At 31.2% G+C, this 26,178-nt stretch overlaps 1 protein-coding gene across 1 annotated transcript in view; it reads left to right on the top strand.

Moving 5' to 3' along the window:
* LOC122507675 (zinc finger protein ZIC 4-like) overlaps positions 1-22,321 on the top strand; it is a 35,213-nt gene extending 12,892 nt beyond the window's left edge. The window contains exons 2-3 of the mRNA XM_043620517.1: positions 16,875-17,044; positions 19,953-22,321. Of these exons, the coding sequence (XP_043476452.1) occupies positions 16,875-17,044; positions 19,953-20,276 (494 nt within the window). The 3' untranslated portion in view covers positions 20,277-22,321. The remainder of the gene's footprint in view (positions 1-16,874; positions 17,045-19,952) is intronic.
* The last annotated feature ends 3,857 nt before the right edge of the window (positions 22,322-26,178 follow it).

Below are 26,178 nucleotides of genomic sequence, written 5' to 3'. Positions count from 1 at the left end.
TCCACTTTATGGCGCACACAACAATTTAATTTCTTTTATGTTTGGCTTTTAACCATTCATTCGTTATATGATTTCGGTCATTTTGAAATAAATGAATTGAAGAAATAAAAATAAATAATTAATACAGAATTGTCGAATAAGAAACAGTTTTATTAATGCGGAAATGGGTAAAGTTTTTTGCAAAAATTTATCTAGCTGTATGGATAAATTTATTCAAGTTCGAATTCAAGATTGTAAATCAAGTGCGTGAGGAATAGCCTATCTCTTCCGCGCCAGTAACATTTCTATTTCTCTTGATATATATAAACACACACAGAGGGTTGAAGTTAATGGCACGTTAAGAGCGCTGCTTTATTTAACCTAAATTGACCGTAACGGAAATATTGGCAGGTCGAGGGCGTTACGTTTGACAGCGAGAGAAAACCAACGACGCCGACCATGTGGTCATCCCGAGAGAGGATGGTTAAGACTTTAGAGTTTTAGTTTCAGTTAAAAGGTGGAGTCGCCTCGGGCCCCGGACGATTCTCGGCCCCCACACTGATCGTCGGCCTCCTTTTGCAACAAATCTTTCTGTCTAAATCAGTTTCAAGTGAGATAAGTGTTTTAGCCTTAAGCTCTCGCACTGGCTGAGCAAAAAGAGAGAGAGAAAGAGAGAATAAAAGCGTAAAGCAGCGAGGAGAGATGCGAAGATTAAGTTCCATGTCCTTCGTTTAGAGGGTTCTTCCGACTTCCGTGCAACACTGAACTAACGAGAAACAACTTTAGTGAGATAAGACACACACTCATTACGTCTTTTCTTCTTCTAATCTTTAGACTTTGAAAAATGTGACAATTTCTTTCGGAAATCCGCTTAAAGGATTTTTATATTTTTCTTAAATTATCCTCTGAATCGGAATTAGTGGAATTCAAATTAGTCGAATTTTACTAACAAAGATTTAATTCCTCCTGATTTCTAGATAAAATTTTGACTGTTATTATCCTTTTTATTGATAATTAAATTGCAAGGGAAAAACGAACATCATTGAAGAGAAAGAAATTGAAACATGTGTTGAAAGCACATCATCCGGAAGTTGAATGTTGACACAGTTAATAGCGTATCGACTTTGACGAATGACAAAATGATGATTGAAATAACAAGTGAGTTTGAAAATCGAAACTACCTTAATTTACTCCCAGTGTATCTTATATTGGCTTCTGTGAAAACAACCAGTCGACGTGTTAATTGTTTTTCACGTCTTGATTTCATTAGCTCCTAAGACTTCCATTGCTCCTTGAGCGCAGCTGAGAAAATATTTCCTTCTCGAAACATCATCAATATCATCCTCGAGTATAAATTTTAAAAAATCCCCCTTCAGTAATTTTCATAACCCATTTTTTCATTTACCATTTTTAATAAAATACATTTACCATAAAGTAAATTTTATGGTTTTAATTTGAAAAACGGTTATGCAAATTCTGGTATCGAGGGAATAAATTCCCATCGTGTGTATTATTCCAAAGAATATTTAAATCTCTAGACAAAATTTTGTTTAAACGAAAAAAAGCAATTCGTGAATATAGAAAAGCTTCTGGATATCGTTTCGCGAGACATTAAGTACATTAAACGTAAAATAAACACCGCACTTTTTCAAAAAAAAGTGTAAACAAAACTATTTTTCCTCCCACGAAACGAATGCTCAAATTAACAGTTCCTAAACAATTCTTTTTTCGCAAATTCAAACAATTACGAAATTAGAAGAAAAAAATATTTTTCATTTCGAATAGAGAAACCAAAAAATATTCCTCCCATAAATTTCCGATCCCGATAATATTTGTACTGGATAATGATGTTCAAATACAGTACCTAATATATAAACGTATAGAAAAAAATAGATAACAAGATGAATTGTGTGAAAAGAATCTTTTTTCAATTCTTGCAGACAATGGCTGTGTGTATATATATAGATATATAGGGTAACCAAAGACGGGGTAAATCATTTTGAATTTTTCGACCTCTTCCTCCGCGAGTATTACGGTAGCCTCATCCCCTCTGTATATAAACTTCTACTTTTCTTCTCACTTCACTTCTCCACCCTTTCATTCTCTTTTGGGGTTTTTAAACGAATGCCACAATGATCATCATCGAAAAAATATCAAGTGTCCGTAACATTATACTTTCGGAACGTTTAAATGCCATTGGTATACGTGTCATCCATACTATATATACCTGACTATATCTCTCACATGCGGCGTTTCAATTCTCAAAAAGAAAAAAAAATAATAACACATAGCAGATCACACTTCTTTAATATCATTCTCTTAACACTTTTTAAATCATTTTCTCACAGTTTTTTTGCAGATATCAAAATTGAGACAAAAAACGAATTCGTTATTTTTGTCTCAATTTGATATCTGCAGAAAAACTGTGAAAAACAGATAATAAATAAATAATAATAAAATAATAATATATTCCAACCCCGTCCAAAAATGGTGAAAAAATAAAGTTATAATAATAATAATATTAATAATAGTTGTAATAATAATAATCGTACCTAATAATAATAATTTTAAGAATTTTGTTAAAAGGTAAAGTATTTACCTCTGACAGGATTCGAACTCGCGCGACTTAAGTATATTCGGCATTGACACGAGCCTTTACCAACTGAGCCACGAATATCTCTTTTCTAAATTTTAATCCTCTTCGACAAAAAACCATCCCGAAGGACTTTGCAAGAAAAATTCCAACTTATTTACTTTGTTTCGAAATACTAAAAGTTGACAGATGGCAGAAATTTCTAGTAGAATGGATTTTACTTTCTAAATAGTAAAAGTTACCCTGCTTCTTTGAAATCGCGAGAGTTTTAAGGTTTAAGGGAAGTTTTTCCTACGGAAAACAACTTGAGTGACCTAATACCACAACTGCTTTAATCAAAAATACACTGCGATTCTAAAAGAGACAAAATCAACTCGGTGCCCCTGTTGGCAAACCTCGAATCTCGTTGCGCGCATTTTGCCCATATAACGACCTATGTAAATATTCTATCCGTTATCCTTGTCTCTTATCATTTTATATATACACACAAACGTATATATGCTCCTTCGTTCAACAGTGGGGGCTCAACACACAGTTCTTTTCCAGGGAGCGAAGGGTATATACAGGGCCCAGCATTCCAGAACCTGGTCTCGACCCGCGACCCCCGACCCTCGCCCCCTAAATCATCCACCGCAGCCAGCCCGCCATTCCGTTTTGTTTTTCTCTGCTCTTCTCTTTTCTTCTTCTTCTTCGTCCTTTTTTTCTTATTTATTTCTCTCCCCCTCTCCTTCTCTATCTTATATTCGCCCTCTCTCTCTCTTTTTTCTCTTTCACTCTTTTTCTCTATTTTTCTCTTTCTCTCACTCTCTCTTTCCCTCTCGCAGCATCCTTTCGTGAAGGAGACAACCGCTCCCATCTTTTTTGAGAGAGTGATAGAAATGTGTGGGAAAAATATTTATCCTTGACAGGAGCCATATTTGAAGAAATCCTCGTGATACTATACAAGCTTCAACAAAAATAAATATCATTTAAACCAAATTTCATTTCACAATTGGTGTTTCAATTAAATATCCTTAAAAAAAAACTGTGTCCTTCTTTAAGTGCCCAAAGGGAAACTGTTCCATTTTCAATTGTATAATAATGAAAATATTTTTTTCCCCGCATATAATCGCGTATATTGGACTGTTGAACCCTTTTTTAGCGGGTCCCAAAAGACCAAAGGTCTTCGAAACGAAAAATCTCTTGTCCCACGGGGCTGCTAAGTTGCCTCTCTTGTCAAAATCATTGGATATCTTTGCGGAGCCTCTCGGTTTGACGCAGAGCCACGAAGAAGGGCTTCGTATTGTAATTTAATTTCGTAACCCGATATCTTCGCTTTATAAGGAGAAATTATTAGGGTCTCGTAGACGTTATAATTTTCTCCAAGAGAAATATTCCAAGCGAGACTAAATTCGGACTCGCTTCTTTTTTTTTTGTTTTGCTTTAAAGGAGAAAAAAAAGGAAGGAGTAAGGCCCACGAGAGTGACACTTTTTGTCCATTTTTCTTTCACATATGCAAAACGACAAAAAACCGATTTCCTAATCATATTCTTTTGTACACATCTTCCTATAAATATTCATTCAAAACAGATATTATTTTCACTTTTGACAATATGAACACAATATGATAAATTTTTTCACCACATTCCGCAGAGTTATGGCTTAATATTAATTAATTTTCTCACGTCCGTTTTCTCTATTTTTTCCTCTCTCTCTCTCTCTCTATTTTATATCAAAAAACTTTTTTTCCGAAAGAATTAAATTCCTCTCGATTTATCGAAATCATCTCTCCGCCTCGTCATTCAGGTGAATGTATTTCAATTAAAGGAAATATTATTTTTTACAGCCCAGTACAAGTTTTCGTTTAGTGACAATAAATATAAATTGAATCGGATCATTCAGTGCGGAGGACGCGATAACATCAAATTTCAACTCTCTTGCAATATCCTCAAGATATTATTGTACGATATCTTTAGGTTTCATTCTCGTTGAGAAGAAGAATATTTTTTATGGTGAATTCAAATTCAATGAGTTCGCCGATATAAAATGAATATTTACTATCACTCGATTAATAAACTTTGAGAATTATATTTCGCGTGAGTTAGTTAGTTTATATTTACACGAATAAAAAAAGAAAAAAGTGCTAATTGCTAATATTTATTTACGACTCCAGCGCTCACTAATGGTATTCACACATTCCAATTAAACACTCAGGGTATTTATGCACCTGCGCGAATATATACTTTCTGTGTCGATTATTTTCATTCGACTATTCCGCGTTCCACTAATAAAACTCGACTTATGAAGTTTGGATACGATTCGAAGAAATGTAACTAACGCCTCTTAGGGATTCGGTTTCATAAACATCGTTTTTTGACGTTCTGCGTTGTGGTCAACTTTAGGGACAACATTTTCTTATCAATTAAAATGTTTGTCAGTTTAAATAATCATTAAAATAAATTCTAGGTTTAGGTAAAAAAGCCAAACAACAATTTTCCTGATTCGGGAGATAAGAAATTTTGCAGGCACTATCGAAAAAAATCCATCGTGAAACGATGTCCACAAAGTATCATATCATCTAAAGTATAAATGCAGAAGAGATGCAAAAAAAAGGACAGCGAATTTACACTAGGCAAAAGGAGCAAGCAGGAAGAGAATATAAGGATGAAATCGAGGGATGGAGGAATTAAAGAAGAAGAAGAAAAAAAATGGAGGATGAAAAAGGGCATCGAGAGTTTGCCCCGACCGTTGTATTTACGAAGTCTTCCTCTAATGGTTTCGATGCGCTCTCTCGCGCGCAAGAGAGTTGCAGATTTGCTCTCGCGTTGGAAGCTCATACCATCCTTACCGTACACATATATATATTTATATATACGCACGAGTTCGCGTGAATTATGTTTCATGCGAGATGTCAAATTGCTCGCCATATCGTAAAATATACAACTCCGCGCGCTGTGGGAAACATTATGTTCTCTCTGGCCCTTCTCTCCTCCTCCTCTTTCGCCTCTCTTACACACGGATTGCGAATTCTCCTCTTCACTCGCACGCCAATTTATAGGTATATAGATTGGTCCATCTTCTTTCACGGATATATATACACACGGATGTTGTCGCTTCCGGTCTGCTACTTTCGACGTCAATTTTTACGATCGCACCTTCTCAAGTCTTTTTTTTCGAGGGGAAACAAGTTCAGTTGACTCGAAGTTTAGACATTTGGAAAAAGTCAACATTACATCTTCGAGGACCTAGTGACTTAAGTCACTAGGCCCTCGAATATGTAATGTTGACGAGAACCTAATGACTTAACAATCATTAGGTTCTCGAACATGTAATCATGCTGCAATGAAGATTCAAGCATCACTTCTTCCTAATGAGATCACTCCTTTGTGTATTTTCAATCCAAAAAAAATAACACAAATGAATTCAATAATCAATACTTGAATCCTTACAAAAAAAACCTGCTTTTCCTAATGATTCAAATGTAAAATTAAACAGTGTGTTATTGATGAACAAACCACCTGATTTTTGGGACGAAAAATAATGCAACTTGATGCTGATAAGAACAGATGTTTAGGGCAAATTAATACGTCGAGGGCGCAGCCTCCGACCCTAAAGAGAAAGCTAAAGGAGATCTGATTTAGCAATCTTCGCGCCACGCCCTAAGGATCGGTCATTAGATGACCCGGGGGTTTGTTCATTAATAAGTCAAAGACCGGCCACACAGGAGATAAAACGAGACGAGACGCCAAAATGAAATAAAATCTCTTTAACTCACCACTAGTCGTCGTAATCATCATAATCATCGTCATCATCATCATCATGATCATCGAATATAGAAAAAGGGATAAACCTCTCTCTCTCTTTCTCTCTATCGCTCTCGAGGGTGAGGAGGGAAGAAAAAGCGTCGAATCATTGACCGTCAATAAATACCAATCGATCTTTTCATAACCTCTATCTATTAATGGCTAAATGCCGACTAAACAAATTAACTGTGTGACTAAACCTGCATTTAACGGATCTTCTTTAATTAAATATTGTTTCGAAAAATTCGGCTTATTGTCTTATCACATCTGACTCATCTTTCTTATCTCATCTGCCTCATCTCTCATTATTATCTCATCTTATTATTAGAAGCCGATTTTTTTTTACGCTTACCGTAAATCTTAAAGTCCCTCAAGTTAGCGTCGACGCTCAGCGACGAAAACTACTATTTGGAGTTTTTAGAGATGAAAATGTCGCTAATTTCACTTTATTTATTCACTTAGATTGCGTGAACTTCAGAGGCCTAAATCCAAAATATTTGAGGAAAAATTAAGACATTTGCCTTAAAAATTCAGATGATCTTCGAAAAATTTAAAAGCTTCTCCAAAAATTTAGATGCTTCCCACCAATTTCAGACATTTTCGGAGAAATTTAAATGTTCTTCCGTAAAATTCAAATATTTTCGGAATAAATTTAAATATTTTTCAAAAAATCAAGACGTTCTCGAAAACAAAAAATTAAGTCGTTTTTCAAAAAATTTTAAATGTTTTTGGAAAAGTTTCCTGAGAGGCTGCTTGAGATGTTATATTTTTCTTGACAGTTTGCGGAATTAGACATATATAGAGGAGGCGTTAGTTTAAGGATAAACTGGGAAGGTAAGCAAACGAGCCATTGACGGTGGGGTAAATAGCTTTTGAATGGTGCGATCTTCATAATGGAGCGTGCCCGCGGCATACATATACACACTCGCACACAAACCCAGTGAGAAGGGAGGAGGAGATGAGTTCGAGGGTCCTCGAGAGAAGATCCCGAAGGTCGTCATTCAAGAGTAGGTGTGTATGTAACATTCTCCTTTTCCTTCCTGTTATTTCCTCTCTTTCTCTCTCTCTCTCTTCCTCTCTCCCCGAATCACTATTTTTCCTTTTCTCTCAAAATTTTTTGGCCCTTCGAAAAAAGACCATGAAGAAAAAATCTCAACAATTTTTGCACTACTAAAAAGCTAAAAACGAAGTTACCCTCAAGATAGACACTTCTTGTATTCTTTTCCGCTTTTTGAAAAAAGGAAAAGAGGGTGCGTGCGCCAAAGTTGAATGTAGCACGCCCTTTTGTGCTATAGCGCTAAACGGCACCAAAGCCCAAAGAACCGCGATCCGGCTTGTTAGGGCCCATTGTTGAGACAAACATTTTTCCTTTTTCTCCATCTCTTTTTCACTTTCGTTCCTATATGCTGATGATCATCATCGATAGTTTTTCTCTTTCTCTCTCTCTCTCTCTCTGAATGTGTTTAAAAGCCGACAGTGGTATATATTATTATGTACAGGCAAAGTTCCCTCATCCGTAAAACTTCTGACGCGAATTTTGCTTCTGTTAAATAGAGAGTTGATCCTGTTGAAAAATCCCCGGATTAGCATGTTGGCCTAAAAGCTCTTCAAAAAAAAAAAATTTACTTTTCAAGTAGCATAGCGGACAAATACTTTTATATAAGTGTCCATTTCGACAACTTCAACTCTTTTGAAAGAAAAATTTAGAAACCTTTTAAAAAATTACCCTTTCAGTCGGTGGGAGAAAATTTTTTTTCGTTTAGAAAGTACTCAAATATATATATATATATGAGAAGGAGAATTTTTCAACTTTTCTGAATTTTATATACATATAATCTAAAAATGAATTCGGTTTTAAAGTTTCACTTTAAAAGTAAAGGCCGTTCACTCTCAAAGTTTAGAGGGAGAGCGGATAGCGAAAAGTTTGCCAGGAAAAGTTTCAATTCACGAGAATCCCTCTTTCCGACTTTTTTCTTTTGCGCTTCCTCATCGTCTCTCAGCAAGTTTCATGCCAAGGATCCTTGGAAGTGTCGAAAAGCAAGTTCCTGTGTGATTTACTCTCGAACAGAATTGAATGAGGGGCGTGTGTGTATATTATGTTTTTGCGAAGAAAGATTTTTGTAATTTTTATGTTCCACTCAGAATGAGAAATAAAATTTTGCACCTATAAATTTTGATTCTGCGGGAAAAATTTTCCGGGCCTAACGAACAATTCGACAAAGTATAGAACTAGAAAAGAAATTGTGCAAAAAGTAGCGAAATTTTCGGAAATTCTGACATTCTTTCCAAGAGAGATATTCAATTACTCGCAGATCGGTGCAAAGATAGTGCGGGTGCCTTGACAACTATATAAAAGCGGGTCAGTGTCCAAAAAGAAATGCCACCTTCCACGAATAAATATCACTCGCTTTTGCATGCAACCTGGCTAATTCAGGGCCGTAGGTCCATTTCCAAAAAAAAGTGCCACCTACATACTTGCATCAAAAACAAATCAAAACAATTCTTTTCCAAAAATTAAGCACCACAAAAAAAATTTCACTTGAATTTTGAACTAAAATAGAGAATCTATTCCATTCCTCTTTTTCAAGTTCCTTAGTCTTTGACTGATTATACGTGCACCTGGAATTTTCGAAAGAGAAAAAAGGAGAGTGAGAGAGAAAGGCCAAAGAGACAAATGGATAAAACCGTCCCTGGTAACTCTAGACGATGAGGCTCAAGCAGCATACCTTGTGCTCATGGCATGGCGCCCCTATCTTTTATAACAGCAGTTTCTGAAAATCTTTCAGTTTGATCTCTTGGGATGCTGTGGCTTATATACACATACGCAGGTATTATCCACGTTTACATGAACACGTACATATAAACGTGATAACGGACAAGTGGAGACAAGAGAATCTGTTTTTATTCTCACTTGTGTTTGTATTTGTTTGTGTATATATTTAAAAAGGTGTGTCAAGAGACGGAGGAGTGTGTCATGTGCTCTGCCACAACGGTAGCATCCGACTCAGATAACACCACGAGGATATATGACTCTAAACTGCCTCTACGTGCAGGACACTGGGCTACCGAATTTTTTTTCAACAATCAAGATGACACGCGATTTTTTGGAATTCTCCCGACTACCCGAAAACCGGATCAAAATTTATTCCTTATCATATAAGCTAGTGAACTTTCTGTTTTGTGGCTTTTTTTATTTCGTAAAGCTGATTCTGAATTTTTTTTCTATTTTTCAGGAGTTATGTTTACTGCCAAGTAGGGGATTCAAAACTTAAAAAAAGCTGCCAAGTAGGGATTTAAAATTTTAAAGTACGGCTTTATGGTCAATACAAACAGTAAATAGTGTAATTATTAAATAGTATTCATTACTACTAAACACTCTCGATAAGTTTAGAAAACTATCAAGTTTCGTATAAAATTTTAGACAAAAAGAAAAAATGTACCATTTCAGAGACCTATAACGGCCGCATTTGAAAAAATTACCAAGACTCAAAAAAATACTGTCACTATATTTTAACAGATACCGATCAGGAACTTTTAGAGATTTTTGTCTCTGTGTATACAATTTCAAATGATAAATCTTGGAAATGATAGTCTCTTGTAATTCTTTTCCGACACCTGGTTGGGACTATGGAATTCTCAGCGTTCTCAGTAGATTGGGGAAAAACTCTCAAAGAAAACTAATGCAACAATACTGACAATGATCATTCATTAAAAAAATCATCTCTCTAAAATAGTTTACCGACATTTTCTAAACTAAACTCAAAAAATTGATTTATCAGGAATTTTGAATTTCGATTTTTAGAACTTTTGAAAAAAAATCCTAAATAAAAATATATCTTTTGTAGATATAAATTTAAAAATTTTGAAAAAGAAGTCGAGAAGAAGTAAAATTAAACATTTAGAAATAAATTCTTTGCAAGAAAGTAGAAATTTTTTTTATAGTTAAAAGTTTCTTTTTTCTAAAACTACTGTATAACTTTAACTTACATGGTAAATTTGTTGGCATCTAGCAACATTTCTTCTTTATTATTTGTTAAACATCAAACATATTATTGCTTCAAGAAGTTTGTACGAGTCCCATAAAATCTTTTATAATCTGTTAAAGGGACTTGAAGTCTATATCCTTGAAATCCTTTCAGCGTCCTTCAAATCCATTGAAATCTTATTAAACACGGTGCACGCAGGCATTTGAAATCGTTTACTGTTCCTCACCAATGACTTCAAGATCGTACTGTATTTACTTCATTTCCTTTATATTTACTTCATAAATCTTGCAACTTTTCCGTTCTTAAAAAAATTCTTTGTATTCAAAATTTTTAAATCTCAATCTTTAAACTTCATTTTCCAAATCCATTTTCAAAATTTCCTTCTTACTTATGTATTTATTAAATCCAATTTCAAAATTTGTTTTTGAATTTAGTTTCCATTTAGTTTACTCCGTAAATCAAATTTTCAAATTCACATAATGAAATTGCATTTTTAAATTCATCTAACAAGAGGGAAATTACAGTGAAATCAGAAAGAAATATAGATACAAACATCTGCCGATGCCGTGCTTTCTCATGTCTCTCCCTTTTCGAAATCAACATGGCGGAATGATCGGTGCATCAACTAGTAGTCTCTGAGTTTAACCACGAATTTGCGGTTCTTTTTCATGTTTCTTTCTTTTCTTCAATTCGCTTCCTCTTATTCTCTCTCTCCCCCTTCGTGTTTAATGTCCGCTCGACCAGAGAATGTTTGCTTGGAGTAAAGGTGGAAAGTGGAAGTTTGCTCGTCACAATATCCGTGTAAACATGATAAACATCGAAACTCGATGAGCCGCATTGATCCATTCCTGAAAGCCAAGTGTTGGCATGATGCTTCTCATGTTTACTTGTTTACACGCAAATACAAATATTAGGAGACACAAATCATCTTCTGATTAAACCCCTAATTTAACACTATTTCTGTCTTTTTTAATTAGTAATTCTAATTCTAATTCCAATTCTACTTTCAATTTTAATTTTATTTTTTATTAGTAATTTTATTTTCCCTGTTTGATTCGTACGTTTTTTTGTTTTATTCCCATTCGCCTTTCGACAATGTAATGATTTACTATCTATCCTCCTTTCAATTTAGAACGTTTTGAAGAAATCTCTAAATCCTTTTATAAACAGGATTGGAATCAAGACGTATATATATTTATCCTCTTTGAATTCACGTTTACTCTAGAAACGTAATAAAAGTCGAAAACGTTACTTTTTAGATCCCATTCTTCACGAGTCAAGTCAAGCAAAGAACTATATAGATACAAAAGCTTTTATCATGCGGGGTATGCTTTAAAATTTTCCAAATAAAAGGTGTGGGAGGCTGCGAAAAACGAATCGTAATTTTTTATAATAGAAAACAACGAGCTATAAAAATACTCTTTTCACGTTCTCTCCAAAACTTTTCTTTTTTATATAAATATAAATTCAAGGGAATCGACATCAATTAGTTATGTCAAATTAATCGGATCTATGATTCAACTTTAATTGCCTATCCACCTCAATGATTTCTTTCTTATTAACTTTTTTCTCACCTTCCTCTCTTTAGACCGGACTAAGCAGACACACTAAACAACAACAGATTACAAAAAGTGAAGATTACGAAAAAAGATTACAAAGAAGACAAAAAATTACAAAAAAAACTACAAAAACATTACAGAAACTTTTTTTAGACTAGAAAAAGTGACGATTACAGCAAAAGAAACTAATTCGCAAAAAAGATCGATGTCGATCAACACAAATAATTCGATTTACAACCAATATCAGATCGTCCTAATCCGATGACTTTTCATGTTGATCAACAATCTCCTTGACTCGGTGAAGTTTATCTTGACCCGATCTACCTTGATCGAGTCGGGATCGATATAGCCGCAAGGGGGAGAAGAAAGAATCGTTTCTCTTCCCTACCCTTAATATTGAACGTATAACAAGAAAATTATCCACTCGAGAACGCTTTAAAAAAATCGGGGTCTTCTTCATACTTTTTCTCTATTTGACACAAAAAAAAACAGAAAGGAGGGGTCGGAATTTCGGCAAGGTTGGCAACACTGTTTGGTGGCCCATACTGGTGTCCTCCCAATACAATGGACGCGAAAAATCATCCATTATATTCGGATCCGAGGCCCCGACGATGCCTTCGTTTTGAGGACAATGGTGTACGCCCATATATCACTCGAAGCTTTTCCAAAAACTGCAGTTCAATGAGTTTCTTCCAAGATGCCCCCACCGACACTGTGGCCAGTCCATTTTCCCTCGACCGCCTGCACCAAAACTCCAAATCTATACCATACTTTCCAACTAGATTCTCGTTTTTAGTATACAACATATATACAGTATGAACCACTATTCGAAATCGTCCTGCGCACACTCTTTAGAAACGTTGTTCTCTTTTTTTCTCTCTAAAAAAAGCTGCTTCTCACTCGTTCCTGGAATAAATCGCTGGAATGCTTTTACATCTTTTCTAAAATTACGTGTACTAAATCTATACTCGGTATTCTCAAAGTATCAAACATTTTTTTCTTTATGATTATTGTGTAAGGTTGAAGAACAAGCAGAAATAAATTCACATTCCTAACGGATTTGGTATTAGCATTCGGGTATCTGGATCTGGGTTCTTAATGAATTGTCCGACAAATTTTTGAGGATAAATTCTGATTAGTGGAACAACTCACGATGATTAGTGGAACAAATTATGACGATTGGTGGAACAAATTTTGATAAGCATTTAACAAATTTTAGTATTAAACAAATTTTAGTATTACAAATTTTAGTATTACAAATTTCAGTAATAAATAAATTTTAGTATTAGAAATTCTGATATTTTGTGCAATAAATTGTGACAATTAATGTGGAACAAATTCTAATGATAGGTGTAGAACAAGTCCTGATAATTAGCAAAACAAATTCTAGCGACTAATGCAGAACGAATTCTGACGATTATTAGAGAACAAAACTTTGAAGTTTAAACTCTACTTTGAAATAGAGAAGGAATTCTGATAATTAGTACAATAAATTCTGACGATTAGCATAAAATAAACTTTGATGATTAATATACAGAACGAATTCTGATAATTGGTACAAGTTCTAAAAATTAATGGTGAGAAAATTCTGATGGTTTAAACAGAAAAAATTCTGGTGGTTAGTATAAAATCAGTTTAGACGATTTTTATAGAGAAAATTCTGATTGTGTGTACAGAAAATTGTAGCAATTAATGTAGAACAAATTCTGATGGTTCGAACAGAACAAATTTTTGTGGTTATTCTCAAACCACTTGTGATGGTTTGTAAAACTAATTTTAACGATTAATGAAGAACAAATTCTGATGTTTTGAATACAACAAATTCTGAAGGTTTCTGTTGCACCATTTCTGTTGGTTGGTACAACAAATTGTAACAATTTGTGTAGAACAAACTCTAATCGTTTCTGCAGAGCAAATTCGGAAGTTTTGTAAAAAAAATTGTAACAAAATAAGAATCACACCATCTACTGAATACACCAAACACAATATCGCCAATACTCTAAAAAAATATTATTGAAAAGGTAACCTCATCTGATGAGAGCATAAAAACACTAATCCCTTGATTAGAAACTTTCCGAAACTGACTGAAATCTCTTGTACGCTTACATATTTCAAGGAATGTATGTTGATCTCCCCAAAGAACAATGAAAATAAAAGAAAAAAGTCAGAAGGATTTGAAGATTTCTGGGAAGGTTGAGCGAATCACATAATGCACAGAGGAGTGTGAGGCAGGTAGTCGGTTGTCTATCCTAAACTCCTCTCTTTGGCAAAACGTAAACTCTTCGAGGCAGAACTTACAACTGTTCGCCGATAATTCCAAGCTGCCAGATGCGATTGCGATCTACATTTTTCTAATCCAGTCATTTGTACATTATCGTCTTCTATTTGGAAACTTGGACGGGTTCCTCGGGCTAGGCCAGTCAGATATGGTTCTTTCGGTAAGGTAACAGAGCAAAGTCGGATAGGTATGTGTGTGTATCTCCAATCCCTGGCCTCGTCGAGCTAAAACGATTATAATAACTATTTTATCCCGCGTGGATCTGGGCCATTGTGCTCCCCATTCTAAAAGTCATAACACGATATCCACACTAGACAGAGAGAGAGAGAGAGAGAGAGAGAGAGAGAGAACACTTTTGAGGATCGTGCCATCATTCTAGAATATGGTCGCTCGATTTCGAACGACTGTGTGTTGAATCCATATACACACAAATACATTTATCTCCGCTGTACTGATAGAGGAGAGAATATCATACATACACACAATCACGATCATCCTCCTTGACTACAATACTCACATATATACGTGGGGGCACACCAGCAGCAATATTTCACGGTATATTGTTGCCATCTGCACACGCAACCCCGTGCGACAGAATAGAGGACGTAGGACGAAGCTTTTATTTATCTGCTATTTATTTGCCGACGTGTTGCCAAGCTCTCGGGCCCTGCCGAGGACAGATTTGAAAAGTTATTAATCGTCCTGCTTCCGTGCCACGTCCAAATTTCACAAACTTCTTGTATGTATTCTTTACTTCTAAAAGAGAGAGAATGCGACTTCTGCTATATGTGGACAACAAACTTATACCTATACACAACAAACTCATACCTATATAAAACAAATTAATCCTTCCTATTCTTCAACAACGAATATCAGAGCTCCAAATCAATTGAAAGATCACGGTTTTTCCTATTTTAATTGAGTGTGAACTTGGGGATCAAATCCAAACAGAATGTATTTATTACTGATGCATAGAAAACTTTTTGTTGTACGAATTCTTAATTCTTCACTACATATGAATACTAATTAGGTGATCGAAATCGTCTTTTTAAGAAAGATCCAATTCTAATCCGAAAACTATGATAATCGTAGGATGTGCCATGGCTATCTTGAGGACTCTAAGGATTTCAAAATTTTCGGATACTTCTAGGATATCCGTCCTAAAATATCCTGTTAGGGTACTTCTTTTTGATTCGCCATCTTTAATATACATAAATCTTCAAAGCAATTAACTTTTTTCACAGATCAGTATCATTTGAAAATAATAAATATCGTACGATTATTTTTTTCCCTTTTTCGTTTTTAAAAAACATTTGCACATCAGCGTCATATACCAAGAGCGAAAAAGGAGAAGAAAATTTTACTTTCAAAGATTTGACATATTACTTACAGTACATAAAGTTTCTGACAATTCTTTCTTTTTTATATTTGAGAAGCACAAGCATATAACTCCCCTTTGCGTTTATGAATATTCAAAACTTCTTTTTTGCAGTCGTTTTACGGGCAGTTGCGTATTACACTCCTACAGGAAACTGAGTGATTTGAATATAATCCATGTCACGACGATAACTCGTTGGAACTACCATCGTTATCGTGCTTTTCGCACGTGAGACGAATAAGTACCGCTGCATCTTGTGGATAGCAGCAAAATTAATTAGCTTGTCCCAAGATACATCCTTGTTTTGCAAAATAAGGCGTGGATAAGCAACAAGGGTGTCAGGACGTTTTCTTTTTTATATAGATAAAAACGAATTATAATGTGTCAGGAATTGCACCTGCATAACTCTTTCGAACATGATCAAAACTTTTAATGCTCTTAAATATTGTTTTTTGAATTTTTTAGTTTCTATAATTGCTATTTCTACAATTTCTACTAATTTTAAAGATTTGTTATTTTTAAGCACATAGTTATCAAATTGAGACAAAAAACGAATAAAAAGTGTTGCGAACTTGTATTCCCAAAAACACAAGTTCGCAACACTTTTTATTCGTTTTTTGTCTCAATTTGATATCTGCAGAAAAAGTGCGTAATTATCAATTTTTGGGTAATTTTGCGGAAAGTTTTTTTAAAAGGAAGAAATTCATTGGGGAGGAAAAGGTATAAGTGAAATTCGCACCCTCTCTTATATTCACATTGTAAAGGAGAGAAAAGTGGAACCCAGTCGCCATTTTTCTCATAAAAAATCCGCCAACTTTACGTTTCCGTTTCGCGCCTTCGCTCTTCTCAAGAGTAGTGCCAGGAGGTTCGGAGGGGGTCTCTCTCTCTGGGTAAAATATATTCCAGTCAACTTCCGTTAGAAATAAATAAAGTCACGCCACACGGGTCTCGAGCGTTCCGCCGACGGCGTCGTTGCGCCCTGGCAATATCAGCCATTCGCGTGCGAGGACTTTATCTCTCGATATCTCCCGCAGCAGCCAAAAGAGGAAGCTTTTTTTAAAAATTTTTTGGTTTTTTGGAACTTGTTTTACCTTTTTATTTTACTTTTCCCCTACTGAGAATTTTTTTTTAACCTTTTTCTTTACTTTATTCAAAATCAAAAGGATGTTGACCTGTTTTGCTAAATTTGCAATTTTATAACAGTTTTTGAAAAATATAGGATCTGATGCAAGTTGTTTTGGTAATAATGACGCAATAGATCCGAGTTTTGTACTATTATGAAAAAGTAAATTACAATCGTTCTTGTTTTTCTATTTCAGGAGAGAAGCCTTTCAAATGCGAATACAGCGGCTGTGACAGACGATTCGCGAATAGCAGCGATCGGAAAAAACACAGTCACGTCCACACGTCAGACAAGCCTTACAACTGTCGAGTTTCCGGCTGCGATAAGTCCTACACCCATCCGAGTTCATTGCGCAAACACATGAAGGTATGTATTTCTATTTTTATTTTCCCCTTCGAACTAAATTAATAAACAATCAATCAGCCTAGTGATTCAGTCCATTTACAAGAAGGAAAACAATCCAAAAAAATATAAAATGACCGCAATTCCGACCAAACCAAAATACTAAAAGTATACGAGTCAAGACTAATAAAGTCAGAAATAAAAAGAAAAATCAAAAATTCCGTTTCAAAGAGAAAAATGCCAAATTGAAAATTCTCCATTCTATTAATAAAACTAATAATTCATTATAAATTCCCTCTCATCTTTCTGATGGCTATACGTGTAAAAATCGAATTCTAAATATAAAACACGTTTCTCTGTGAATATAACACGAAATGAAATTTAACCAAGATGAGAAGGAGTCAAGCGCTTGCCATTCTTTAAAAAAGAATTCTTCATAAAAAAAAGAAAGAAAGAAGAAGAAGAAGAAGAAGCCTCTCCTGACCTTTCCCGATGATCCTCTGCAAGTAGCAGCGAAATCTGACGTTCTGTCTATCTTGTGAAGAAATAAAGAGGGAAGAGAAGTCAGATCTAGTGAAGTTTACGCGCGACCGAGCAAGGAATCTTAATGGGAAATTACCACTCTAGACCAGAACAAACCACTTTACCTAACTCCCGAGATACGTGTTCAATATATGTATATATAGAGGCATTTATATATAGGCTGATGATGATAATGATAATGATGATGATGACGATGATGGCAATCTTGATTTTTCGTCGACGTTAAATAATTCGCGGAAGCTAGTCTTCGTGATTAACTTAGATGCTCAACATCTTTCTCTATATTAGGAGAGGGAGGATTTTTTTTCTTACCGAGAAAATTAGAGACAGAGAGAAACATGACATTCTTTTTGATGGGGCAACCTTTTGACTTCTGTCACTCCTTTTTGTTATTATTACTATTATTATTATTATTATTATTATTATTATTATTATTTTTTTTTTTTTTCATTATTATTATTATCTTTATGATTATTATCATCATTATTCCTATTCTGAATATTATTATTTTCATTATTGTTATTAACATCTTCATGATTATTATTATAATCATTCTTATTCTGAATATTATTGTTACCATTGTATTAGTATTATTATATTTTATAATTTTTATATTTTTAATTCGTCTCTAAAGTTTTGAACGTTTAAATAAACCGAAATAATTGTTAATACATTTATTAAGTAATTGGATATAAATGTTTTGCATCCTTAGTGATTTTTCACTTAAAATTTAATAAAAAAAATTAATCAAAATTCAGAACATTGAAATGAACAAAATTTTATTATTTCTTATGCAAATTCCAATTTTATTACAATAATAACATTGAGTCACACATTATAAGAATAAATTATACAGTTTTAAAATTTTTAATTTTGTTTCTATTTTTTATTGAAATCAATTGTAATTTTTGAAAATATTTCTATCGACTAAATATTTTGTTCAATTGAACGTTAAAGAATTTATAGACTAATAATTTTATTGAATTAAAGAACGAATTTTTTTTGAGTTCATCACAATTTCCTTGATTCAAATTAGACTTGCATAAATAAATAAATAATTATTACTAAATAAATTTCGTTCATTGGAACGTTCAGAATTTTAGGGACACAAAATTTAAATTTAAGGCAACTAATAATAATAATAATAATAATAATAATAATAATAATAATAATAATAATAATAATAATAATAATAATAAAATAATTAAATAATATTTATAGCAACTACATAAAATAGTCAAATTTAACTAAAAGCTGAAGGAATATTTTACTGATCTAAAAATTTATGCTTTTGAACGTTCAGAAGTTAGGGACACAAAATTTAAAGCAACTAATAATAATTAAAAAATGAGAATGTAATAAATAATATTTTAAAGCATCTAAATAAAATAGTAAAAATTTGAGGAAACTTTTATTAATTCAAAAATTTAGGCTGTAATAAAAATTGAATTTTTTTTTTGTTTCAATAATATTTTTGGAAAAATAAAGATAAAATTTAAAACTATATCTGCCAGGCAAGGAGATAAGAAGAAAAAGAAGAATAATAAACCTAAATGCTTCTTCTAAATCAATGAGTATTATCAAACCGAACGTTTTTTTCTTCTCTTTTGCTTCTCGACTTTGAAGACTCGCAAAAATTCCATCAAAATAAACACAGAAATTTGTTTTCCCATTTTATCAAATTTCTCATCACTGACTCTTACATCATCTATTAAATAAAAATAAATCAAGAAACGTAATGTAACTTAAACAAAATTTCTCGCCAAAAAGAATTAGGAAATAAGTAAAAATGTATTTAAATTTTTAAAAATACGTTGAAGTTTACTTCAAAAATAGACACAAATAAATACAAGGAAATACCGTAGGAAAAAATAGTTTTGACCAAAAAACAAATACTATGCTTTTTTTAAAACTGTTTTTTCTAATTAAATCTTTTTTTATTTTTGTCGCGCTCTTTTGTACCTAAGAAGCAAACGAATTATAGGTTATGTTTATGTTATTTTTTCTCAATTTAAAATTTTTTGTTCAATTGCATAAAACTAAAATCAGTTTTTATTGAATATTTTGAATGTCAAAGACTTGAACCTTAATAATTTGTAATAGTAACTAATTCTCTTTCTGCATTTTTACTCAAAAAAATTATAAACATAACCTAAAATTTTCTTAAAATTTTTTTGCTCCAAATATTATAAATATAAACTAAAACTTTTTGCTTCTTAGGTATACCTTTCTTCAGGGATCGCGTCACAATTAATTTATTGTTTCAAAATTTGTATTAAAATTTTATTATTAAAGACTAATAAACCCATTTTTCAAAAATGGTTTGAAAATTGTATTAAATTTAATTATTAATTATTAAAGACTAATAAACCCATTTTTCTGATTTCAGGTGCACGGAATGACATTGGGAGATGGAAAACTCGGAGGCGGTTACGAGAGCGAGGGCGAAGAAAGTAGCAGTAGCGGTGGTAGTTTATCAGTAACGGGCCACACGGAATCGCCACAACCTCAAACTGTTGTTTCGGCAACAACAACACTAACGACAAATCCACCACCGACACACCTATCGTCAAGGGGTCCCGAATTAACGGAATGGTACGTCTGTCAACCGACGCCAGTGGGTTCACAACACAGTCCCCTGCCAGGTCCACCACCACATCATCTTGGTCATCACTTTAACCCATTGATGCATCATCAAGCGACTGCGTATTAACCAAACTTTTCTTGATGATCTGAATATTAATCTGGACAATTTCACCATTAGAAGACAATTGATCCTTTTGGCTGAATCCTTTCGGAAAACAATCAAAAACACACTTTTCGGATGAATCCTTTCGACTTCTTTCGGAAAACAATAAAAATCAAACAATCCTTTTGGATAAATTTTTGAGAAACTCCTAACGAAAGAATTTTTAGAATGCAATCCTTTCGGATGGATTTTGTGAAAAGGATTCTTCAAAATGGATTTTGCAACAGTCATTTTAGTTTGACAAAGTACTTTCATGATTCACGAAAAAAAAATGAAAGCGGCTAAAGACCAAATCCAGCGAGTATTCATTAATATCTAAAATACTAATGACAAATACGTGACTGGTTTTTTATTCTTTTGTTGGAATTGATCCAGATTAAATATTTATGGGATTAGGCCAATTGGGGGATCGCATGGATATTTTTTTTTTCGTTCTGTTCGATGTTCGTCATCGACGCTTGGCTGTGGAACCTCTCTGCAAAAATCGAATGTTTGAAATCAGTTGGCAAATTGGTTTGATTGAATTAAATATTTTTTGCACTTTTTAAATTTCATTCTTTCATCATTAATTCTCATTAATTAAGACGAAACTTAAATTTCATCATCAACTGTCATTAATTAACACGAAAATTAATTTTCATCATTAACACGAAAATTAATTTTCATCATTAACATGAAAATTAATTTTCATAATTCAATTGAATTGGATTGAATAGAATATTATTAAATTCAAATAGCATTTCTATCTTTACACCATCAGCGATTTCTTTTTTTCTAAATTCGAATTTTTTCCGCATATATTAAAGATAGAGAATTATTTTTTCCACTTGAAATTGAGAAAAATTTTGTAATCGTTCTACAATCAATAGTTTTTTATTTTTCGTTAAAATATTGTTTCAATTTTAACTTTCCGTTGAGGTGAATAATTGGACCAATTTGATCAAATTGAGACATTAAACAAGAGATCAAAAAAAAAGTGTTCGTCAACGGAAAATTAACATTTTGTTATACTATCTGTGCTGGCGCAGATTCTACTGATTGCAATTTTCTTTTTTCAATTCTAGTTCATTTTTAGGGAAAAAAATTCGATCGAAATTAAAATTTTTTCTACTTGATTACAAAGGAGACTAAAAGAAAAAAATAAATAAAAAAGCTACATTGCGAACCAAAGGAAAATGCAGATCTCTTGAAATAAAAATATTCATTTGTTGTAAATAATTACTATAAAGATCTCAAAGTGCATAATATTAGGGCCAATGTAAAGAATTAATTCATTAAGATACCAAATGATTCCAATGATCGAATCAAATTCCTTCGAATAATAAGTTTAAAAGAAACGAATTTGTTTTGATACATATTAAATTGTAGTTTAATTATAGCATATATATATATTTATTTTTATCAAATGCGACATTTAGTATTTAAATTGATGTCGAAACAAATCTCTCTTTTAAACTTGTTACCAATATTGGAACTGAAACGATTTGAACCTTATTAATTAAAAATGTTTTTCAATCGAATAAATTTAATGAATTACCTATTTTCGAATAGTTCTAGAATCGAATAGAGTATAAAAAAAAGCTTGATATATGGAAATCGCATTAGGTGATTGTATAAAAGTGCAACCACATTTGTGCCTCAATTTTACTTCAAACCAAATATAGCAAAACAGTTTCAAAACTTTCGATGTGCACACGCCTAAAACGCTTCTTTATAGTCGTCACGTGAAATCTAGTAAATACCAACTAAGAAAATATATTTCTGTTTTTTCCCTTGACGTATTTTTTTTAATATTCTTAATTAATTTTTTCCCCAACCATATATTAAAAACAGTTTTCAAATTTCGAAAAATTCCCCAATGATTGTAAATAATTTCAAAAAAAAAATCGTCCAACTCTCAATTTATTTCGTCCAAAGAGTTAATTTATTTTAAAGAAAAAAAATTGTAAATTAAGAATATTAAAAAAACTGATTCTAAACGAAATATTAATAAAAGTGTAAATTGCAAAGAAAAGAAAATTGCAGAGAAATATTTATAGTCTAAGAAAAAATATTACAAAATAGTAATTATTTATAATTGACATTTTTTTCAAATAGATGTCATTATAAAGAAAATATACATTTTTGGAACACATATTTGTGTATATAATTTTTTTCATAGTAATTGTTTCATAGCTATATATGTTTTACTATAGATGTAATATTTTTTACTTGGAAATTATTTTCGAAATGGCGTAAATTTCTTGTAAATATTGTGTGAAAGACTATGTTTAATTATTATTATTATTATTATTATAATTATTATTATTAAGATGAAAAGAAAGAAAACAATTAGTGCTAATTGTAAGATATGTACTGCGATTTAATTGTGTGATATCCTGTACATATTAGTTATTTAATGAAAAGAAGGAAGAAAAAAGAATTGTAAGAAATTGAATTATGTATGTGAGAGAAGAAGAAAAAATTATTAAATGAATGACTGAGCGAAATTATAGACACTTAAGTAATTTTATTGTAACTATTCCGTTGTCTATACTGTATATGCTTTTTAGAATCGTGGAAAAGCACTGACTGTACCATATAATATTTGTTTTTCAAAAGATTCGAAATATATTGACGATGCGAGGTATACTGAATTCAAGTTTTATCACTTTTACCCTCATTTTTCAATTTTCTCATTTAGACAGTTAATAATTAATTATCTTCACTAGAATAATTTTACTATCAAATATTTTTATATTCAAGAAAGAAAATAATATTTATTAAAAAGTTAATTATTAAAAGTTAATTACTTTTATGTTGAAATCTGTTTTAAGAAACATAAGAAAGCAATAAAAATAATCTTTTACTAAATTGTCATTTACTTTTGTAATTTTTACTTGAAAAAAAATTAGAAAATATTTATTTAAAAATTAATTATAATAAAAAACATCTAAAAAATTTTAATGTAATATGCCAAAGGAAAAACAATTAATAAAGTAATAATTAATATTTATTCTTCAAGGTTCATTAAAAATATAAGCGTTCAAAAAATGTTTTCTTAATAAAGATATTTCATAAATTTTAAAAAGTGAGTTTAAAATACAGTCGTAAAAAACTCTCTTTTGTGAATTTATAAAGTTTATTATATAGTTTATAATATTTTTAATGTGTAACAAATTATTACTTAATAATTTTTTTTTCTACTAAATTTAATATAAAAGAAGAAACAAAAAACAAAATTCATTAAAAGAAAAATTATTCCAGAGCAATTAATTGTTAATAAATTCCAAAAGTAGAGTAAAATATCAATTTAATTTTTAATCATCACAAATAAAAATCCAGAGCAGCTTTCTCCTTAATCGATATTCCGAATCCGTAAAAAAAAAAAAAAAAAAGAAATTTAATAAAATAATTAAATATTCAAGTTTCCTTTTGTGTCATTACAACTTTTTTTGTGCTGAATCAACAAGTTTTTAAAAAAACCAAAAAAACAAAGGTGGCACACGTATGGTTCGCGAGAGAAAGAAAGAGAGAAGAGTCCTCTTCTCCTCTAAGGAACCTTTTTTTAAAGGTTGTTATATAGGAAGGTAGATATTTTATTTTCGTAGTAAAATTTATGAACGAACAAGATAATAAAATGCGCCCAAGTATTTCCCCTTGTATACATATCGACCCGGCCAAAATGTCTCGAAGCTCTCGATTCCCAGATTACGTCGTGTCGATAAATAATAAAATCCTCTTATATTGCGAACCAACGAGATGAGTAGTGTCTTTTAATTATATGCAATAAAATACTAAAGTATCGCAGCCATATTCTATCATTTAACATCATAATAAACTTAATTTCTTTTATATATTTATATATATACGCGATTACCATCTTTGGTTACTTCATTTAATTTTTAATTTTTCTTTTTTCGTATGGAAATTTAATAAACAAATTTCGAATTTTTATATCTTAGAGAGAAAGTTTAAATGTCTTATTAAAACTAATTATGCTTCGTCATAAGGAAGCTTTTTTATTAATTATTGAAATGATGATTAATTAAATAATTGATTTTAAATAATGATAAAATAATTGATTTCTTTCGACAAATCTTATGCAAATTCTAATTTAAAAAATTGAATTTCCGAGAAATTTTTATTATTCATGAAAAAAATTGAATTCTTACGAAGATTTTTACAAAAAATCTTTTAAATAACTAAATTCTGTTTGGAAATTTCATGAAACTAGTAGATATTGAAAATCAATGAACAACGAGAATAATTGAGTGTCTGTGTGGCATTTTATTAAATTTTTTTGAAAATAATTGAATTTATAAAAAGCATTTTATTATTTATTAAAATGCTTGAATTCTTGGGAACGATTTTATTAGAATTTTTTAAAATAATTAAATTTCCAAGAATAAATTTATCCTACTTTTCAAAATAATTGAATTCTTGTGATGAATATTGTTATTTACGCAAATAATTGAATTTTTCAAAGAATTTTATTAAAATCCCTCAAAATAATTGAATTTTCGGGAATAATTTTATTATTTATCGACATAATTGAATTCTTTCGAAGAATTATTTTTGTAAATAATTGAATTCCTGGGAAGAATTTTATTAAAATCTAAAAAAATAATAGCGAATTATTCCAAAAAAATTTAATTAAAATTGTATTTAAAATAATTCATTTCCTTCCAACAATTATATTAAAATATTTGAAAATAATTGAATTTCTGAGAAAAATTCTAATATATTGTTGTAAATAATTGAATTCTTTCAAAGAATTTTAAAAAATAATTTTTTTAAATAATTTATTTTCTCGAGGAATTGAAGTTAAATTTTTAAGAATAATTGCATTTTTATAACAATTCCTGTAAAATTCTATTAAAAATAATTGAAATCCCGCAATGAATTTTATTATTTATGAAAATAATTGAATAATTGCAAAGAATTTTATTGAAGTTTTCAAAAAAAATTGAATTCTTGTGATGAATATTGTTATTCATGAAAATAATTAAATTTTGCAAAAAATTTTATTGCAATGCCTCAAAATAATTGAATTTTCGTGAACAATTTTGTTATTCATTGACATAATTCAATTCTTTCGAAGAATTATTAATGTAAATAATTGAATTCTTGGGAAGAATTTATTAAAATCTAAAAGAATAATTGCGAATTATTTCAAAAAAATGTAATTAAAATTGTATTTAAAATAATTGATTTCTTTCGAATAATTTTATTGAAATTTTCAAAAATAGTTGAATTCCTGAGAAGAATTTTATTGTTTATGAAAATAATTGAATTATTGCAAAAATTTTTATTAAAATGTTTAAAATGAATTGAATTTCTGTGAAGAATTTTGTTATTATTGATATTAAATAATATAAAAATTTTATTTTTAATAATTGAATTCTTCTGGAAAACTTTATTTGTGAAATTAATTGAATTTTTTGATTAATTAATTTAAAATAGTATTAAAAATAATTGAATTCTTGTTTAAAATTTTGTCAAACATTTTTTTAAATAATTGAATTTCCATGAAAAATATTATAAGTGAACGCAATTAGATTATTGTGAAGATTTGTATAAAAATTTTGTTAAATAATTGATTTTTCGAAAATTTTTTTGAAAATGCTATTCTGAATTAATTGAATTCCTGTGGAAATTTAAATATTTATTTAATATAAAATTATTCTAGTAAAATTCTATAGAATTTTTAGACTGAATATATATTTAAACTTATACACAAGTATAGTTGAAAAATAAAATTCTAGCGCCGAGAATCGAACCTCTGACTAAAATTTTCACTCATCACTCATTCACCTACGCCTTAGTAATTGCAGCTACTATCAGAAAATTCTGTCAATTCATGATTCTACAATTCTGAACATTC

Source organism: Leptopilina heterotoma, unplaced genomic scaffold, assembly GCF_015476425.1.
Source record: "Leptopilina heterotoma isolate Lh14 unplaced genomic scaffold, ASM1547642v1 Lhet_51, whole genome shotgun sequence".
In the NCBI taxonomy this organism is placed as follows: Eukaryota; Metazoa; Arthropoda; class Insecta; order Hymenoptera; family Figitidae; genus Leptopilina; species Leptopilina heterotoma.
The sequence above is the reverse complement of the archived record's forward strand: the minus strand, read 5'-3'. Positions and strand labels throughout refer to the sequence as shown.